Source organism: Dasypus novemcinctus, chromosome 11, assembly GCF_030445035.2.
Source record: "Dasypus novemcinctus isolate mDasNov1 chromosome 11, mDasNov1.1.hap2, whole genome shotgun sequence".
In the NCBI taxonomy this organism is placed as follows: domain Eukaryota; kingdom Metazoa; phylum Chordata; class Mammalia; order Cingulata; family Dasypodidae; genus Dasypus; species Dasypus novemcinctus.
Genome location: NC_080683.1, coordinates 5006713 through 5025703, shown reverse-complemented (window position 1 = coordinate 5025703; position 18991 = coordinate 5006713). Strand labels below are relative to the sequence as shown.

At 53.7% G+C, this 18991-nt stretch overlaps 4 protein-coding genes and 1 pseudogene across 5 annotated transcripts; 2 read left to right on the top strand and 3 right to left on the bottom strand.

Moving 5' to 3' along the window:
* Window positions 1-812: 812 nt before the first annotated feature.
* On the bottom strand, window positions 813-2252 carry PFDN6 (prefoldin subunit 6). Of its 2 annotated transcripts, none has more exons than XM_004479793.5 (5): window positions 2081-2252; window positions 1760-1838; window positions 1468-1538; window positions 1267-1391; window positions 813-1033 (listed from the first exon to the last, which is right to left on the bottom strand). In XM_004479793.5, exons 2-5 carry the CDS (start codon window positions 1821-1823, stop codon window positions 904-906), a joined length of 390 nt encoding a protein of 129 aa, XP_004479850.1. In that variant the 5' UTR covers window positions 1824-1838; window positions 2081-2252; the 3' UTR covers window positions 813-903. The 2 variants fall into 2 exon arrangements, with proteins under 2 accessions (XP_004479850.1, XP_058162550.1); XM_058306567.2 differs by lacking the exon at window positions 2081-2252 and adding an exon at window positions 1934-2074.
* Window positions 2253-2449: 197 nt separating this feature from the next.
* Window positions 2450-11067, top strand: WDR46 (WD repeat domain 46). Its single transcript, XM_058306562.2, has 15 exons — window positions 2450-2598; window positions 2701-2913; window positions 3022-3102; window positions 3248-3360; window positions 3482-3569; window positions 3716-3777; window positions 4042-4146; window positions 4244-4394; window positions 4512-4647; window positions 4840-4939; window positions 9596-9909; window positions 10039-10133; window positions 10302-10397; window positions 10580-10693; window positions 10802-11067. Exons 1-15 carry the CDS (start codon window positions 2530-2532, stop codon window positions 10901-10903), a joined length of 1839 nt encoding a protein of 612 aa, XP_058162545.1. The 5' UTR covers window positions 2450-2529; the 3' UTR covers window positions 10904-11067.
* A 337-nt stretch (window positions 11068-11404) lies between these two features.
* Window positions 11405-12948, bottom strand: B3GALT4 (beta-1,3-galactosyltransferase 4). Its single transcript, XM_004485279.5, has one exon. The coding sequence runs from the start codon at window positions 12810-12812 to the stop codon at window positions 11667-11669; it is 1146 nt and encodes a 381-aa protein (XP_004485336.2). The 5' UTR covers window positions 12813-12948; the 3' UTR covers window positions 11405-11666.
* Window positions 12949-13535: 587 nt separating this feature from the next.
* On the bottom strand, window positions 13536-18982 carry RPS18 (ribosomal protein S18). The gene is made up of 6 exons (XM_004479794.3): window positions 18926-18982; window positions 18355-18456; window positions 14157-14243; window positions 13969-14070; window positions 13768-13859; window positions 13536-13643 (listed from the first exon to the last, which is right to left on the bottom strand). The coding sequence occupies exons 1-6, from the start codon at window positions 18926-18928 to the stop codon at window positions 13568-13570; spliced, it is 462 nt and encodes a 153-aa protein (XP_004479851.2). The 5' UTR covers window positions 18929-18982; the 3' UTR covers window positions 13536-13567.
* On the top strand, window positions 14757-17401 carry LOC139440028 (3-hydroxyisobutyrate dehydrogenase, mitochondrial-like; annotated as a pseudogene).
* Window positions 18983-18991: the final 9 nt, after the last annotated feature.

Here is an 18991-nt window from a genome sequence, read left to right as displayed (position 1 = left end):
TCCTTGACCCGTGTGGAGTGGGCCCGTGCGTAGTGCTGATGCGTGCAAGGAGTGCCGTGCCACACAGGGATGTCTCCGCACAGGGGAGCCCCACGCACAAGGAGTGCACCCCGTAAGGAGAGCTGCTCAGCGAGAAAAAAAGTACAGCCTGCCTAAGAATGGCGCTGCCCACACGGAGAGCTGACACAAGATGACACAACTAAAAGAGACACAGATTCCCGTGCCTCTGACAACAACAGAAGTGGACAAAGAAACAAGACGCAGCAAACAGACACAGAGAACAGACAACCCGGGTGTGTGTGGGGGGGAGAGAAATAAACAAATAAATAAATCTTAAAAAAAAACAACACTATAAAGCATTAGGTACTGGTATTTTAAATCGGCTTAAGCTATATTCCAACAAACTCTAGGAAGACAGGTTTAAAAGGAACTAAGAAATGCCATGGCTATTTGGAGGATGACAAGTGTTCACAGCAAGGAGGGTAGCTGCATTTTGTCTCTGGGTCTCAGGTTAAAAGAACTGTGATTTCTTCAATTAAACTGGTATTCCCAACAATATGTTACATTGCAAATGCCCTTCCCAAGTTTTCAAAATGGTCATGCTAACCAAGATACGGGAGAGTTCAGGTTGTGTTTGTAGACAAGAAACGTGTTAGAGACATTTCAGATTTTAGTTTAAAGAAAAAAAGATTATCCTGCCACAAAGAGACTCCAGGTACAAGAATCTGGACCTGAGACAGTACCCTGGGTGGCATACAATAAGGTGGAGGGGGCAGGGAAAATGGATGGAGAATCAGGACAGAAGTAGCTCGTCAGAGCCAGGTGTTTTCACATTTTATTAGCTACAGTATAGACCCTAGAGCTGCCTCAGTCCCTCCCTTTCCCCTTCCCCCCACCACAGGGTCAGGCCTTCTCAGGAGCCCCTGCCTTTGCCGCCTGGGCCCGCTGGAACTCCTGCTGCAGCTGAGCAAGTGTCTCCCTCTGTCGCTCTGACTGCCTCTCAAGGTCCCGGAGCTGGGATTCGTATCGTTTACTGAAAGCAGACAAGGGGGACAAAGATCAGAAAAGGAGAAATTAGTGGTACTTATTAGTGAGAGTGCTGAAGGCAAGAAAATGACTGGTGAAAACGATGAGCTCTAGGGGAGAGGAGGGAGAGAGAAGGTTGAAGAAATTGGACAACTAAGGGCCTCGAAGGAGCTGCTCTACAATGGTTCCACGATAACTCTACTTCAACCGGCAGTGAAAGGCAGTGGAGCAAAGACTCACATTTCCGCTGTAATATAGTCCAGCCTCTTCCCAACTGTGGCTTGGGCCTCCCCTAGCTCCTGTTTGACCAACACCGGACCCAAGAGTTTAAAGACCACGTTAGATCCATCCAGCAGGGCCAATTCCTGAGGGGTGGGCATAAACCGTCAGAACCATCGTCAGTACAGGTCCCTCCTCGCCCCACAAATCCCAGCCCCTCACCTCCTTCACGATATTATTTTCTGTTAGTTGTGCCTCAAGCTTCTGCCGCCCTGACATGGATTTACTCAAGTCTGAGGAGTGGGGTGGGAGGAGAGACACTGTTAGAGTCATCAAATGTGCCACCGGACCCCCACAACAAAAGTCATCAAAGAATGGAGCTGAGAAAGTAGACACGGATGGGAGCGGCGGGTCGGTGGGTGGGAGAGGACAGAACACCTTACCTGCAGTGTGGCTGTGGGCTGTGGGTGAGTGAAGGGATTGGGGCGAGGCCACACCAACCCTGCTCCCTTACCCTTCTGTAGCTGCTGATATTTTTCCACTTCTCCCTGTAGTTTCTTCTGTATCAGCTCAGCCATGGCGGGGTCGAAGGCCTGAGGGTAGCAGGAGAGGGGCGCTGGGTCTCACACGCCGAAAGCCCCCCCCCCCGAGCTCCCCTAGCCGACCTGGCCGGGGGAAAGCCCAGCACCGTTGACAGGCAGCCCGCCGGGAAACCGCAGCCTCTCCGCGCCCGGGACAGCGACTCCACCCGGACCCGGGGGCAGGGGGCGAGGGGGCGAGGCATGGGGGGGAAAGGAGAGCCCCAGCCCCTCAGGCGAAACCCTGCCCTACTCACGTTCTCCCTTCAGTATTACTAAACCCGGAAGTAGTTACGGAACGCCGGGAAGACAGTGCCGGAAGCTGCCTTCCGATGCAAGCCGGGAAATGTAGTTCTGATGTGTTTGACGCTAGCTTGCTGCTAAAAAGACCGGACTCGGAAGGCTCCGGGCAAGATGGTAAAACAAAGTCTGGAAAGCAAACTGCACCGTTACGTCGGCCCTGGCCGCGGACGGGGCTTTCTTTCGCAGGGGCGTCATTATTCGGGCGACAGCGCCTGCTCTGGGAGGCGGCGCCCAGGCTGCCCCGCCCGCCGAGGGAGAGCGCGCCCTCTTTCAACATGGCGCCGGAAGGGCCTTGCCCTGACTCGGCGCTGATTGGATGGGCGCCGGAGGACTTCCGGGAGTTTCCACGCCTGCGGTGGGACAGCTGAACCGAGTTTGCACGTGGAGCCACAGGGTGGGCTTGATGGAGATGGCCCCCAAGCCGGGCGGGAATGTTCCGCCCAAAAAGAACAAACTTCAGGCCAAGAAGAAGGTAGAGGCCTTCCTGGGCGGGAAGGGGAGTTTTTAGTTGCGTGGTCGTGGGGGTGAGGGGGGCGTGGGCAGCGGAGCCTCAATACCTCTCATCCGCCGGCAGAAACCGCGGCGATACTGGGAGGGAGAAGACGCCGCTCAGACCGCTGCGGGCGCCTCCCCAGGGCCCCCTCAGAGCAAGAAGAGGAAGCGGGAACTCCGCCCCCAGAAGCCAAAGAACACTCATATTCCAAAGAAGGCGTGGATCTCCAAGAAGCCCCGGATTCCGAAGAAGCCCCATCGGAGGAATGCGGAGCCCCAGGGGAGCTTGTCCGGGGTAAGGCTGGGGCCTCATTGGGTGGCGGGGTAAGGCATCTCGTGCTTTGAGGGTGCGAGGATTTAGATCAACCCGAGCCTATCTGCTAGCCCCTCCTCCCTGCCGCAGGCCCAGGACCCATTCCCAGGCCCCTGTCCCGCCCCTGTGGAGGCGGCCCAGAAGTTCCGTCGCATTGACAGAGCCAAAAAGGTGAGGACCCGCGGGAGAGCGGGGAGGGATCGGAGGCAGGGAGCGTCTGGGTGAGTTGGATGGAGGCTGGGCCAGGTGGCTTTTCTCTGACGCCCCATGTTCTCCTGTTCCTCCCCCAACCCCTGCTCTACCAATGATGTTACAGCTGCTACATCCTAAGTCCAAAACCAGAAGCAGACTTGAGGTGGCGGAGGCTGAGGAAGAGGAAACAAGTGTCAGAGCTGCTCGTTCTGAGCTTTTGCTTGCTGAGGAGCCTGGGTGAGTGGCCCTAACCTGGGCACCCATGCCCTGCCTTATGGAGCTCTGCTTTCTCATGTCCATGTGTGTGCATCCACTTCATATTAGAAGGATTTCCTGCAATCCTAATCCTCTCTTGCAGGTTTCTGGAAGGGGAGGATGGAGAGGATACGGCAAAGATACGTCAGGCTGACATCCTGGAGGCTGTGGACATTGCAAGTGCAGCCAAGGTGAGCCTGGGCGTGGGCAAAGGGGCGAGAGAGATGTGGGAACTAGGAGAGGGAGTTGCTGAAATGAGCTGGTTGTTGATTCTTTTTTTTCCTTCCTTTTTTTGTTTTTCCAAAACAACAGACGAACTATTCCTTTTCCTTTACAGCACTTTGACTTGAATCTGTGGCAGTTTGGACCCTATAGGCTGAACTATTCTCGAACAGGGAGGTAATGTTTGAATTCCAGTGACTCTTGAACTGAGATGTAGTGTCTGCCCCTTCAGCCATGCCCGCCTGCGCAAAGAACCCAGTGTGTGGTGGGGTTTCTGCTGAGAGGAGGGTCCTGGGATTTGCCTAAATGTGTGTGGGTGCTCTAGAGCAATATCTCTCGTTTCACCTGAGCGAGGAAGCGCTGGCCTGGGGCAGACCTCAAACTGTCTGAGTCACAGTGTTTCTCTGCCCTGACACCCTGCCTGTTCCCCCTTTCTCACAGACATTTGGCTTTTGGAGGGCGTCGGGGTCATGTGGCTGCCCTTGACTGGGTGACAAAGAAGCTCCTGTGTGAGATCAACGTCATGGAGGCCGTGCGGGACATCCGGTCAGTGACCACCATGCCCCTGCGCACGGGCACTGACACCCTCTCCCTTTTAGATCGACTGTCTGAAACCTCCTTTCCCACTGCCTCACCTGCCCAGGTTTTTGCACTCGGAGGCCCTGCTTGCTGTTGCTCAGAACCGCTGGCTTCACATCTACGACAGCCAGGGCATCGAGCTCCACTGCGTCCGCCGCTGTGACCGCATCACGCGGCTCGAGTTCCTGCCCTTCCACTTCCTCCTGGCCACGGCTGTGAGTGGCTGTGGGGCAGAGGAGTGAGGTTGGCAGCCCTTGGCAAGACTGCCTCGCCTCTGGGACCCGGGGGGGACAGAGGACATCAGGACCGGTCATTCTCTCTCTCTTTCACAGTCAGAGACAGGGTTTCTGACCTACCTGGATGTGTCGGTGGGGAAGATAGTGGCAGCTCTGAATGCTCGGGCTGGACGGCTGGACGTCATGACGCAGAACCCTTACAATGCCGTCATCCATCTTGGGCACAGCAACGGTCAGTCCACAGCTTAGCTTGGAGTCTCTGGCCACTCGGACGTGCTTTTTTCTGTATCTGTACGTTGTGAGTCCCTTACGTTGCCCTTTTACCTTCCTGTCTTGTTACCTCTTGTTTTGAGTCCCCGTCTTCCCTAAGTTTAATAACCGCAGCACTCACCAGTAATTTTAGTTCTTTTCCTGTGACTTTCAGGTACTGTGTCCTTATGGAGTCCAGCTGTGAAGGAGCCCCTGGCTAAGATTCTCTGTCACCGCGGTGGGGTCCGGGCTGTGGCAGTAGATTCTACAGGCACGTAAGTCACTTGGGGCATGAAGTATGGGGGGTCACAGATGGGGTCACCGGTAAGGGAGACAGGGTGCCCTTAGGAGCACAGACTCTGCAGCCACGTCACCGGGATTTAACTCCTGGTGTTACCACGTGGTGGTTTGTCACTGTGGGTACAGAAAAGCAAAGTTTTCTATAAGGCGCCAGATGGTAAAGGTTTTGCTTTTGTTTTCGTTTTTAATCTTTCTTTGTTGGCTCCCTTGTTGGCTTGCTCATTGTCTGCTCGTATCTTTTTTTTCCTTTCAAGGTAACTGGATGTTGGGGGATTGTGCCCAGGACCTCATGTGAGACGGCTGTGCTCAATCACTGAGACACATCGGCTTCCCTGAGTTGGTTTCCTTGTTTGTCTGGCTTGTTCATTTTTTTCTCTTTGCAGGAGGTACCTGAAACTGAACCAGGACGCAGGTGCTCAACTGCTTGAGCCACATCCGCTCCCTGCTTGTTTGTTTTTGCTCGTTGTCTGCTCATTGTTTTCTTTAGGAGGCATCAGGAACCGAACCTGGGACTTCCCGTGTGGGAGGCGGGTGCTCAACTTCTTGAGCCACATCTGCTCCGTCGTAATAAAGGTTTTAGGCTTTGCAGGTCAGCAGGCAAAATTGAGGGTATTATGCAGGTACTTAAATAGCAAGAAAGAAAGCAAGTTATCACAATTTTCTATGATGAAATTCAAAATATAATTGAATATAATTTTTTTATTACAGGTATATCAATGAGAATAGAATTCTGTTTTTGAGGATAAGAGTTTGCTTAATTGAGGTTCAAAGTTAGTGTTCCAAGTCGTAAAACTGGATTGCAAATGTTCATCTGTTAATGCTGATCTGTAAAGAGAGTTTATGTATTTCATCTTTGAAAACGTCTTTTCACAGGCAGGTGGTGAGATAGTAGGTGAGTCACTCAAAATGCTGTCATTATAACCTTGTCACTTCAATTTGTAGTGCCCCAAGCAGTAGTGTGAAGTGTTGAAGGTCTCTGTCACAGCTAGGCAATTGCACTGTTGCAAATGAATGGCACAGCTGCGTTCTAGTAAAACTTATTTGTGGACACTGAAATTTGAATTTCATGTCATTTTCACACCTCAGAGTTCTGCTCAGTTTTCCAACCATTTAAAAATGTGAAAACCACTCTTGGCTTTTGGGTTGTGGGCCAGATTTGTCCTGTGGGCAGTAGTTTGCCAACCCTTGATCTAGCTCAAAAGCTGTCGTAATAGACCTTTTAAGTGACATAAAGCACATGAAGTGTTTAGCAAGGTGCTAGGAAACAGAGTGCTGTTATCATTAACGATAGCATTTGCTTTAAGCTTGGCTGGTGACAGGAGAGTGCAGTGGTGTGTCTGATTAGAGAGTATTTGTATTTTTACAGCTGCTCTATTTGATTTGCTGGTCTAGATCTGGGGGACTTTCTTTCAGGCATTTACTGCACTTCTGCTGCATGCTGGGCTTGGTGCTAAGGTTCTGGGGCTGGAAAGATGAATCAGCCATTGAGCCTGCCCTGGTGTGCTGGGCTAGTTAGATTTTGTTACCAAAACAGGTGGCAGGCATGCTTTACAGCCCCCAGACTGGGGGGCTGATTGGCCAGATGATGCATTTAGTGTCTACTCAGTTGTCTTCTGTTAACCTCAGACTTCCCTTGTCCATCGCAGGGTTACGCATTCCACTCCCACAGATCCCCCTTGCCTCACCCTTTTCTCCAGCATTTTCCTGTCACCCAGAGTTTGGCCTCCTAGCTCCCTGCGTGGCCTCTGTTCTTCAGCCGTCGGTAACCGCAGGCATCAGACGTTGATGTTGAGGGAGTGCTTTCCGGGTCCCCAGACACTCGATGCTTGCTTTGGCAGCCTCGCTTCATTGCCACCCATGACCACTGGGGAAGGCCCGACTGCTTTTCCTCTGGGGCTCCTCCCAGGTCTGTCTCCATCCGGGCTGTTGCCTGTGGGCAGCTGTGCATCCACAGTCGGTTTCCAGTGGCCAGTTCTTCCTCTTTCTGGCGTGTCCTGGGTGCTGTTGTCAGAATACTCTTCCCCATAATCTCCTTTCCTCTTTTTACTCACCTGCTCAGGGATCTTATACATTAGGTATAAACTATGTGCCCTAATTGGTGTTTTAGTTGTTTTTTTTTTTAAAAAAAAAAGGCTCAAAGGCACAGAAAAAGGAAAAGCCACCAACTGTGAAAGCCTTCCAGATGCCCCCCACCCTCCCGGCCTTCATAATTGTGTCTTTGTGGACAGGGGATTTGGTGCTGCCTCTTTAACACCCTTCCTGTGCCAGCCTGGCTCCGGGGAGGTGGGGAGGCCTCTGGGCCACTGGTCCCCTGGTCCCTAGCTGTAGCTTGCCTCTCTGGGCGGCCTGGGTGAGCTGCTCCTGTGCTTAATCAGTTAGTTCAGTGAGGCCTGCGATTTGGTCAGCACCCTGATGCTGAACAACCTTGGCCCTTGAACTTATGCCCATCCCTGCTGATAAATGTCCTCATTGCCGAGGAGCTCCTCAGACAAATCACGGGCAGGGGCTTCATCTGTGAGGCTTACTGTCTTTGCCAAGAGGCCTTCTGGAAGCCTGAGTGAGGCTTGGATTCTCAAAGCTGAGCTGCTGCTTGCAAGTGTAATGACACGGTAATGTGGCCTGGACTCCCATCTGGCTGTCAGACTAGTGTCTACCCAAGCGATCCCATAGAAGGGTGTCTGTGGGGAGAGGAGCCGGCTTATGCTCCCAAGCTGTTGGTTCCCTGAAGGGTCTGACTCTACCCCAGGAGCCCTCAGACATCCCTGGCCTCCCTCTGGTGAGTTGAGTCCCTGATGGTCTTCTCAGGTCTCCCTCAGAGCCTCTGTTCAGCTCCATCCCTGGATGAGTCTCTGCTCATAGGAACTCTTCAGTGCCCTTCTGAGTTCAAAGCCAGACAAGAGAGTCCTTACTCTCTCGGCAAACACACAACCCCCTGCTTGGCTGGTTCCCCTTTTCCTTCACTGAGGAACAACTTGAACATAGAAATGCTAAATCTCTGAAAGTCATGATACCTTGAGGGGACTGGGTCACCAGTCCTTTATTTCTTGATTTATTTACATCCCCCCCCCCCATTGTTTTCTGTGTCCATTCTCTGTGTGTTCTTCTACATCTGCTTGTCCTCTCTTTATTTATTTATTTATTTTTAAAGATTTATTTATTTATTTAATTTCCCCCCCTCCCCTGGTTGTCTGTTCTTGGTGTCTATTTGCTGCGTCTTGTTTCTTTGTCCGCTTCTGTTGTCGTCAGCGGCACGGGAAGTGTGGGCGGCGCCATTCCTGGGCAGGCTGCTCTTTCTTTTCACGCTGGGCGGCTTTTCCTCACGGGCGCACTCGTTGCGCGTGGGGCTCCCCCACGCGGGGGACACCCTTGCGTGGCACGGCACTCCTTGCGCGCATCAGCACTGCGCACGGCCAGCTCCACGTGGGTCAAGGAGGCCCGGGGTTTGAACCGCGGACCTCCCATATGGTAGACGGACGCCCTAACCACTGGGCCAAAGTCCGTTTCCCTTGTCCTCTCTTTAGGCAGCACCGGGAACCGCTCCTGGGGCCTTCCGGAGTGGGAGAGAGGCAATCGATCTCTTGTGCCACCTTAGCTCCCTGGTCTGCTGTGTCTCTTACTGTCTCTCCCCTCTGTCTATTTTTTTGCGTCATCTTGCTGTGCCAGCTCTCCACGTGGGCCAGCACTCCTGCGCAGGCCTGCTTATCTTCTCCAGGAGGCCCCATGAATTCAACCCTGGACCTCCTATAGGGTAGATGGGAGCCCATTCGCTTGAGCCACATCTGCTTCCCGTGGGTCACCACTCATGCCCTCCTTCCTGCCAGGGAAAAGAAAGAGAGGGGTGAGGCAGTTACTTCATTACTTCCTAAGTAGATTTTCTCAAGTTTGTACAGTACGTAACCTGTGATTTGTTATTGTCAGAAAGGATTGTTGGCATAATGAACTACATGGATCTTTAGTCTTGATTTTATAGAGCCCTGCAGTTTGACCCCTCCTGATTTTCCTGGCCATATTTCCCACAAATCCTGAACATGAACTCCATCTCACTGTCTCCACACTCTGATGGTAATTCATTTATACCCAGCTTTCCCATGAAGGCTTCCCTGCCTTCTTCACTTGGTCTTTCACTGAGCTGTTCTGCCGGTCTGTGCAGTGAAATGCCCTATTTCAGTACAGATTGTCATGTTATCTCCATTTGTTTTGCCCATCTCGAGAGGGGAGCGTGGTGTACCTGTGTTAAGAGGGCAGACACTAACCGAACGGGTCTAACGTGAATTCCAGCTCTAATTCTCACTAATCCTGATTTCCTTTCTCTGAGCTTCAATTTCTCCATCTGTATAAGGGAAATAAGAATAGTACAGGGAAGCAGGTTTTGCTCTGTTGGTTGAGCTCCTGCTTCCCATGTACTACAAGGTCCCAGGTTCAATCCCAACACCACCTAAAAAAAAAAAAAAGTAGAGAGTTGTGTGGCCTCACGTGGAGGATGCCTGTGGGCTGTTCAGTGTGATGGTGGTGGTGATTATTATTAGTCTTTCCCCAGCCAAACTTGATGCCTAGACGACACTGATTTGGGGGCCGGCTGCAAGGCTGCCAGTAAACCCCTGACAGATTAGCTGCTCTCGCCTCTTCCCCAGGTACATGGCCACCTCTGGCCTGGACCACCAGCTGAAGATCTTTGACTTGCGAGGGACGTTTCAGCCTCTGAGTGCTCGAACCCTGCCCCAGGGAGCAGGGCACCTGGCCTTCTCCCAGCGGGGACTGCTGGTCGCAGGCATGGGCGACGTGGTCAACATATGGGCAGGGCAGGGCAAGGCCAGCCCACCCTCCCTGGAGCAGCCCTACCTCACCCACCGGCTCTCGGGCCCTGTGCATGGCCTTCAGTTCTGCCCCTTTGAAGACGTGCTGGGCGTGGGGCACAGTGGGGGCATCACCAGCATGCTGGTCCCGGGTGAGTGGGTCAGGGCAGGGGGCTTGAAGCGAAGGCGCTGGATGGACATTTGTCCCTAAGAGAGCAGGGGGCTCCGGGTCAGGGCGGGCTCTTCCTTACGGTTCTGCACCCCCCACCCCGTCCTGCCAGGGGCTGCCGAGCCCAACTTTGACGGCCTGGAGAGTAACCCATACAGGAGCCGGAAGCAGCGCCAGGAATGGGAGGTGAAGGCCCTGCTGGAGAAGGTGAGACGGGACTGCCAGAGGAGGCCCCCCGTGTGCCCCTGCCAGGGCGAAGTGCCGCCCGGGGGTCGTGGGAAGACTGGGCTTCAGCACCGTCGCTGGCATCTGTCCCTCTTCGGTGCCACCGTCCTGTGGCTCTTACCCATTCCTGTCCTCCCGTGACACCCGCAGGTACCTGCAGAGCTCATTTGCCTGGACCCACGGGCTCTGGCAGAGGTTGATGTCGTCTCTTTGGAGCAGGCAAAGAAGGAGCGGATAGAGAGGCTGGTGCGGAGCGGGCCCCTGCATGCCCACCCCAGACGCCCACCCCCTGAGCGCCTGTGCCCGCCCCCCCCCCACAGCCTCTGCCCTCCCGCAGGCCCGGCCCCGGGAATGCGGCCTAGAGATGGGTGCTGCCTGCGCTGGGGCCATGAGGGATTGTGACCCCCGTTCCCTGTCCCCTCCCTCAGGGCTATGACCCCGAGGCCAAGACCCCCTTCCAGCCGAAGCCGAAGCAGAAGGGCCGCAGCTCCACGGCCAGCTTGGTGAAGAGGAAGAGGAAGGTCATGGGCGAGGAGCACCGGGTAAGGGCAGCGGGGAGGCCGGGCCCCCCCCCCACCCTGCACCCGCTGCCTCTGCTGTGCCTCCGGCCTCGCCGGCCTGCACGTCTCACCGCCCTGTGTCTGCTCCAGGACAAGGTCCGGCGGAGCCTGGAGCAGCAGCAGCAGCACGAGCAGAAGGTGGCCAAGGCCACCGGGGCCCGGCCGTCTGCCCTGGACAGATTCGTGCGCTGAGCCTGGCCCCAGCGTGGCCTGGAAACCAGCACCTCTCCCGAAGATGGCCTCTGGGAAAAAGACACTGCTTCCTGGAATGGGGACAGGGACCCCCTTCCCCGCCTGGGAGTGGACAGCTGGCTCCAGGGGTGGGCTGGTATTAAAGAAGAGGGAGATTTTCTTTTTTTGGGTGTCTGCCTGGATCTCCCAGGGGTCCTAATCCCCTCCTCTGCCTTGCAGGCTGCTGTGCAGCAGATTCCAGGGTCAGAGGTCTCCTTGGGGCCCGCCTCCCTCACCCCCACCTCCCTCCACCCCCCACCTTGTGGTTGCTCCTAGTCCTCTTCTCAGAGGCCTTCCTCCTCGGAGGCTCTCCTCCTCCCATGTCCCCTGAGAGATCCATGCCATCCAGCAGGCTCTGGCAGCCTCTGGGGCTCCCCAGCCTTGTGTTGGAGTGTCCTGGTGAAAACAACACTGTACTCGGACAGTGAAGAGACAAGTTTATTGAGCTCATGCCCTCTCCTGTTTTTTTTGTTTGTTTTTGGTGTGTTTTTTTTTTTTTTTTTTTTTTTTGCTATTCCTGATGACCATTTGGGGGGCTGGCAGGCCAAACCCCTGAGTTTCTCCCACATCCCTGCCTTGCAGTGCCAGGTGGAGGATCTGGTGGCATGAGAAAACCAGTGGGCAGCAGCTGGCCAGGGCCCTGGCCTTGCGCCTGAGGGAGAGACGGCCCTGGGCTGTTGGCTGGCCCTGGCCCCTCACCCCCCTCCTGTGGTCCTAGACACGCTCAGCTGTGAAGCCAGGCTGTCACCCGACACCGCACAATGCCCAGGGCTCCTTGGAGCCAGGAGCAGAAAGGTGCAGTCCTGTCCCCGTCGGGGCCACCCACCAGCTCCCAGGCCTGCTGCATCTCCCAAGGGATCAGCCTGTGGGATGTCAGCAGGAATTTCCCGTAGCAGCACCGGTCCAGGGGGTAGTAGGTGGCGCCAGCCAGCCTGACACAGTGGGTTGGGGTAAGGCCTCCTTTTTGGGCACTTACCCCCACAAAGACATCCTCCAGCGGCAGAGGGGGTGCCTGGCTGGCCACCCGCAGGACGAGCTGAGCGGCGGAAGCGGACAGCACGTACCCCGTGCCCGAGGCATAGGGCGGAAAGGGGCCCCAGGTGGGCGGCCACAGCTGCTCCGACACCTGGTGCCGGCCGCCGGGGGTCCGGGAGGGGTACACCCGCCAGTGCACACGGCCCAGGTAGAGCAGAGGCACAGGCTCTCTGCTCTCAGCCCGGCCTTGTCCTGGTGCTTTGTCTCCAGCCACAGCCCCCGCCTCGGGCTCCGTGGCCCTCTCCCGTTGCTCCCAACGCCCCCCTCGCCGGACCAGCTCGGACACCAGCTCCCGCACGTTGACGTACACGTCGTCGTCGGTCTTGAGGATGTAGCGGGCCGCGGGGCAGTGCTGCACGGCCCAGCTGAGCCCGCTGAGCGTCTTGAGGGTGAGGTTGCGGTAGGAGTCCTGGAAGGCCGCCTGTATGATGTCCCCCTCTGCCGCCGACTCCCGGGCCAGGTCGTCGCCGGGGGTGTCCCTGTCGGGCCGCTGCCTCCAGGACTCCCCCAGGAGAAAGAGCGTCAGCACCCTGAGCCCCCGCGCCTCGCGCAGCCCGCCCCACGAGGCTCGAATGGCGTTCCTCCGGTTGCGGTTCTCGGGGGCCGTGCACACCAGGATTACCAGGAACGGGGGCGCGCCGGGGCCGCTGCACGCCCCCGCGTTGGGGATCACGAGGCCCGGCAGCGCCAGGGGCGGCCCTGGCGGGGCCGGGGCGCGGAGCAGCGTGGGGAGCGAGAGGCTCAGCAGCTCCTCCCCGATGCCGCCGAAGAGGGTCCAGGCAACCGCCAGCAGCAGGGAGGCCAGCAGCAGGCGGCGGGAGAGGCCGAGGGGCATGGCGCGGCCGGTCGGGACCTGGAGGAGAGGCGGCGGTCAGGGGCAGGGAGCCGGCGCCCCCGCCCCGGGGCAAAGCCTAACGGCGCGGAGCAGCCGGGCTGGCGCAGAGGATGCGAGCGCGGGCGGGCGCACCGCGCCGCTCGTCCTGCCCCGCAGGCCCCTCCCTTTTCCGGAAGCTCCGCACCGTCGCTGTGCGGGGATTGGAGGATGTGGCCTTTTCCCAGACTGGACCGGCGGCCCCGACCGCAAAGGGCCTCCGCGAGCCTAACCCGCGTGCGCGCTCATTCTCCCTCCCCGGGAGCCCAGCTCTTCCAAGACACCGAAATAGTGTCCGGCACCTCCTGGCCGCCGCCCGTCGGGTTTTATAAACGCTCCGCACCCCAACCCACCCCCACCCCATTTTCTGACCTCCGGGACCAGACACAGGGTGCCGATGTTGTCTGCTCAGCAGCCAATGCTCCACGTGGAATTGGTCGTCTAAGACTGCTCCGGGCTCCCCCTCACGGCCGGGAGTGTTAGCCGCTCCCTCCCACTTGAGAGTGAGGCAGACCGTACTTGCTAAATGGAGAGGGGCCAACAAGACCACGTTAACGCAGACCAAGGCAAAGCTAGCTGCGTGTCTAAGTGGACAGGAGGGACAAAGGACCAAGAGGCCCCAGCACAGGCCGCCAACATTCTGTAACCCTGGCATCCCAAGGATGGAAAGAACCACAAAGGAAACCATAGGTGGATAAACTTTTATTAACAGACGAGGCTTATTTCTTCTTGGACACACCCACAGTGCGGCCACGGCGGCCAGTGGTCTTGGTGTGCTGGCCTCGGACACGAAGGCTGCGGGTGAAGAAAGAGAAGGGTCACAGGTCACACCCAGTGCAAAGGAAAGGTGTGCGAAAGCACATCAGGCATTAGGCCTGCGAGCCGCGGGCACACAGAGCAGGCACCCACTACCACTCACCCCCAGAAGTGGCGCAGCCCCCTGTGGGCCCGGATCTTCTTCAGTCGCTCCAGGTCTTCACGGAGCTTGTTGTCCAGACCATTGGCCAGGACCTGGAGTCGGAAGAGGGTGACGACGTCAGTCTTACCTCCCCAACCTCCAATGTTCCACTCTAAGCGGAACCTTCTAACATTCCCCAAACCCGCCTGTCTCGACACACACCTGGCTGTATTTTCCATCCTTGACGTCCTTCTGTCTGTTCAGGAACCAGTCAGGGATCTTGTACTGGCGTGGATTCTGCATAATGGTGATCACACGTTCCACCTGTTAGGAGGTGCAAAGGTCAGAGTGCAGGGGTCAGACGCCCTCACAGCAGTAGACCCAACCCACAGCCCCTGCCTCATCCTCACCTCATCCTCAGTGAGCTCTCCTGCCCTCTTGGTGAGGTCTATGTCTGCTTTCCTCAACACCACATGCGCATACCTTCGCCCCACGCCCTGAGGTGAGAAGTTTTTCAAGTGTTAGGTCTGACTGCACACAAAGGTACAGGTGGCAATAATCTAGTGCTTTACATTGCCCCTGATCACACTACACAAATACAAAAATGAAGCCTGACCATTGAACAGAAAGGGGAAAATTTTTCTGGACCAAAATAGAGAACATCGGGAATAGGTAAACCTTAAAAGCAGCTCTTCTCTCACAATGCCCAGCATTCTGTAGTTGTCAATCAATGCCAGCTGACAAGACACAGAAGAACCTGAAAGTGGTACCTTCTCATTCCTGTACTGTGAAGGCGCAGGGTCTGGCTATCAAAGGTGATATGAGATCAAGACTCAGTGCGCCAACTGGGGGCAGCATGGCAGCCTCCTGACGGCAGTGTGCTAGGTCAATGGCTTCTAAGACTCCTATTGGATTTACTGGACTGGGAAACGTGGCCGCATCCCCCATGCTGAGCCTTTTGAAACTCAGCAAGAATCACATGAAATATAGCTATATGCTCATTATTTGCCTTATTTCCCTGGTGCAGGCTGTTTAAAAAATGAGGCGAACAGGTACTATATTCCCCACCAGATACAGCTGAAAGAATTGTTATAATAATGCTGCCCACGATTATCATTGCAATTGAAGTTTATTCTAGAGCAAATGGAATCCTAAATCAAGTGAAGAAATGTTCATTATTAATAGGCCCCACAGTTTCAAAAGAATTGGCCAAATTTAAAAAAAAAAGGGAGTTTCATGGATGCCTGTGTCTAGTGGTACGGATGGAAGCTGCACACTCTGGCACCCTCACGTTATACTGGGAGGAGTTGCATTTGTTGCTGCCCAGCATTTGCAAGGACTCCAATATGGTGTACTGTGGAGGTGCTGGAACTAGTCAGGCCGCAAAGATCTGCAACGTGCTGCTAGCTATTAGTATGATTAGAACTGCTGAAGCTATCGCTCTTGGAAAACAGATGAGGGCCTGGCCCAAAGCTATTGGCTGAAATCTTAAGTATGAGCTTGGGACAGAGCTGATGAAGCAAAACAGTCTTGTACCCAGGGTGGAGGATGAATTTCCCTCCACCAATTATCAGGGTGGATTCTGGAGCAACACTAATGGCCAAGGATCTGGGATTAGTACAAGACTCTGCTACCAACACAAAGAGCCCACTCCTGGGCAGTCTGGCTCATCAGATCTACAGGACAATGTTGCAAAGGGCTACTCAAAGACTTCTCGTCTGTGTTCCAATTTCTATGAGAAAAGGAGACCTCAGTTTGTCTTTCAGCCATGGACACTGCTGGAAACCTAACTCTTCCTAGAGCCTGTATTTTAGTAATATACTTAGCAAACACTTTAATTAATATTCGTTTCCTTCTACACTTTACAAATAAAAACCCCTCAGGAAGCTTTTCCTGTTAACAGTGTGATGATAATGAGGTTGCTGACTTATTTTCCAGAGAGGTGATAAAGCAAACTTGTTTTTTTATCTGTTTGCTTCCTTGTACTTTAATATGTATTTCTGAACTGCCAAAGAATGACATTTTTAGACCTGTTCCAGAGACGAAGATCATACTTTAGTCCAAATAAAGTCACAATTTAAACAAAAACAAGAAACAGTAAGACCAGGGTCTTGTGAGTTAAGAGGGTTAAGGGAAGCTGACTTGGCCCAATGGATAGGGCGTCCGCCTACCACATGGGAGGTCCAAGGTTCAAACCCTGGGCCTCCTTGACCCATGTGGAGCTGACCCATGGGCAGTGCTGATGCGTGCAAGGAGTGCCAGGCCGCACCGCGCAAGGGGTGCGCCCTGTAAGGAGAGCCGCCCAGCGCGAAAGAAAGTGCAGCCTGCCCAGGAATGGTGCCATACACAAGGAGAGATGACGCAACAAAAAGAAACAGATTCCGTGTCACTGACAACAGAAGCGGTCAAAGAACACACAGTGAATGGACACAGAGAGCAGACAACTGGGGGGGGAGGGAAGAGGAGAGAAATAAATAAAAAATGAATCTTAAAAGGTGCACAGGCACTCCTCCCCATCTGAACTTACAGCCAAGCGATGTGGATAGTGAAGGACAGTGTACCGGGTTGAACAGTAGAGCCCTGAAATTTATGTCCACTCCAAGCATCAGAATGTGACCTTGTTTGGAAAAGGGGGGTAAGCTGCAGATGTAATCAGTTAAGATGAGGCCCTACTGGATTAGGGTGAGGACAGGGAAGGCGGCCATGTAACAGAGGCACGTGTGATAAAGGCAGAGTGGCGGGATGTAGCTGTAAGCCAGGGACACCAAGGATTATCAGCAACCACCAGAAGCTATGAAGAAAGGTAGGACTTTTCTCTAGACTTCAGAGAGTGCCCCTCCCGACACCTTGATCTCAGACTTTTAGTGTCCAGAAATATAAGAATAAATTGGTTCCAAGCCATCAACCACTGGTAACTAGTTGGTTATGGTAGCCCTAGGAAACGAATAGATATTTCCTCTGTTAAGAAAATGACCTAGGGAGGTTGTTTCAGAAGAGTTTCAGATCTTCGAGTCACTCCCTAATTTTCTGAAATATTTACTGACAATATTTGACAGCAACCTATTAAATCATCATGCTCCTGTCCATTATCACCCTGATTTAGAAGAAGGGCTAAAGACCAGCCTTAAAGAATACTCGTAGCAAAAGAATACAAGTGGAAACTGAGGAAAGGTTCCCATGTTACTTCTAGTATCCTCTCTTGTTGTCAATTCTCATTCTCTACCCTTCCCCAGCTAATTAATCTCACTCATCACTCTAACATTAGAGGGACGCTTCTCCATACTCTTGCCTTTTCTCTGCTCAGCTTCCTCCAATATCCAAAAACCACTCCCCCTTTCTCAGATCCTTAACAAATCAGCACCTCCAAGCTTTAGTATGGTAACCAAGTGAAGAGCTAGCTGTCTTTCCTCAGCTACCGACCATGAGCCATCTCATCATAGACTCTCAAAATAACTGAAACTGCCTTGGTTAAATTCAGTTTTCCCCATACGTTTTACACTGACTACAAGGTTATAATACATATTTAACAAAAGTAACAAAATACCAGCCAATTCCAAACAGGCAGAGGAGAGGGTCAAGCGTCCATACCAGCCATGTCCCCTTTATATTCCCCACCTCACTCAAGCCTCACAGCGACTTTGAAATAGGCATTTAACAATGACTTACTAGCTTCCCAGAATGTCAAACAGAAGGACACTTTAAGATTCTTCTATAACTTAAAAAAAAACAAAAGGTCTGCTCCATGCTACACAGGAAAAATAGTCAAACAAACAAAAAACCAAGGGAGTTTTAAAGCTAGGACTCACGGCTTTAAATTTCATGCCCTCTATGAAACACTAATCGGTTTTACTTTAAGTTTCTTGAATTCAAAGCAACAATATTCATAGTACTGCTCATTCCCTAGCACAGAACGAGATCCTGCAGTGTACCAGGAAGCTGGGGCCTTGCCCTGACCCCACAAGTGTACATGCCTAGGAAGACATTCAATTCTTTCCACAATTACAAATTTTAATAAAAAGCGGTAGCTAGGATGTCCTCATTTGTAGTTTATTAGACTAGGTGAAGGGAGATATCCAAGTGTGCACCCACTATTTAATTCCTGCAGTTCCCAATTGAACTGGAAATGAGCATTTACTTTCACCTCTGGCATCTGAGATAAAATGCTAAACACATCGGACTAGCGAAACCTCTCCCACCCCCCACATATACGTTTCTTCATTTAAAATCTGCTGGCATTTCTACTCATTCCTCAAGATGTACAAAAATCACCCAATTTTCAGAGCATGTGGATTTAATAGGAATGGCTGTTATGATGCACTTGAGAAGTAAAGAAAGTCAATCTAGAATGGCTGTCAAGAGCGGAAGACCCAGGAAACTAGTATTTCAAGGAGACAACCACACCGACACTCCCTCCGGGGGGGTGTTAGCCACTCTAGCTTTCATTACTTACCATAGGAGGTCTGTGATCAGCGCATTAGTCCCTCACCTAACCGCTTTTTCAATCGAGCAGCAAACTGCTCTGGATGGACTTCTGCCCCCTCAACCCTGCCTCGTGGGACCTAACGGACCAAGCTGCACTTACATTCCCTCCTCCTTACCCTACTTTACCTTAATGGCAGTGATGGCAAAGGCTATTTTCCGCCGCCCGTCAATGTTGGTGTTGAGTACTCGCAAAATGTGGTGCTGGAACTTCTCGGGGATCACTAGAGACTGATTGGAAGAGATTGAGGGAGGAATCAGACACGATGAGCTATTATCAAACTGAGGAACTTAAGGCGAATGAACAACCTCAAACAGAAATGGAAAGACTGTTACACGGGGAGCCACGCGCCCACCCGCTCACGTTCCCACACCACAGCAAACCCCTCAGCACTGCAGACAAGCAGCAACAAGGCGTTCAGGTCCCCTGCTCCTTCCCAAAAGCGCGCTCCGCGCGGCGGACGCTGGGGTCACCCGCACGCCCAGCCTTCCGTCGCTTTCGTGCGCCCGGGGAGCGACCCTTCCTCGGCCTCGCTCTCCGGAATTTTAAGTCTCTGGTCGTCCCCTTCCCAGGGGAGCGATCCAAGGCTCTACGCAAGGTTGTAGGCCCTTAGGTTAAGGTGTTCTTGGTCCTCTGAGAGTAGATCTTCCCGGCAATAGCTCCGATGTCAACGGATCCCGGCACGAACTCCAAGCTTACCATGGTGGCGGCAGCAACGGCGGCGTGTAGGCCTCCTGTGGAAGAGAGAGCGGAAATGACACGATA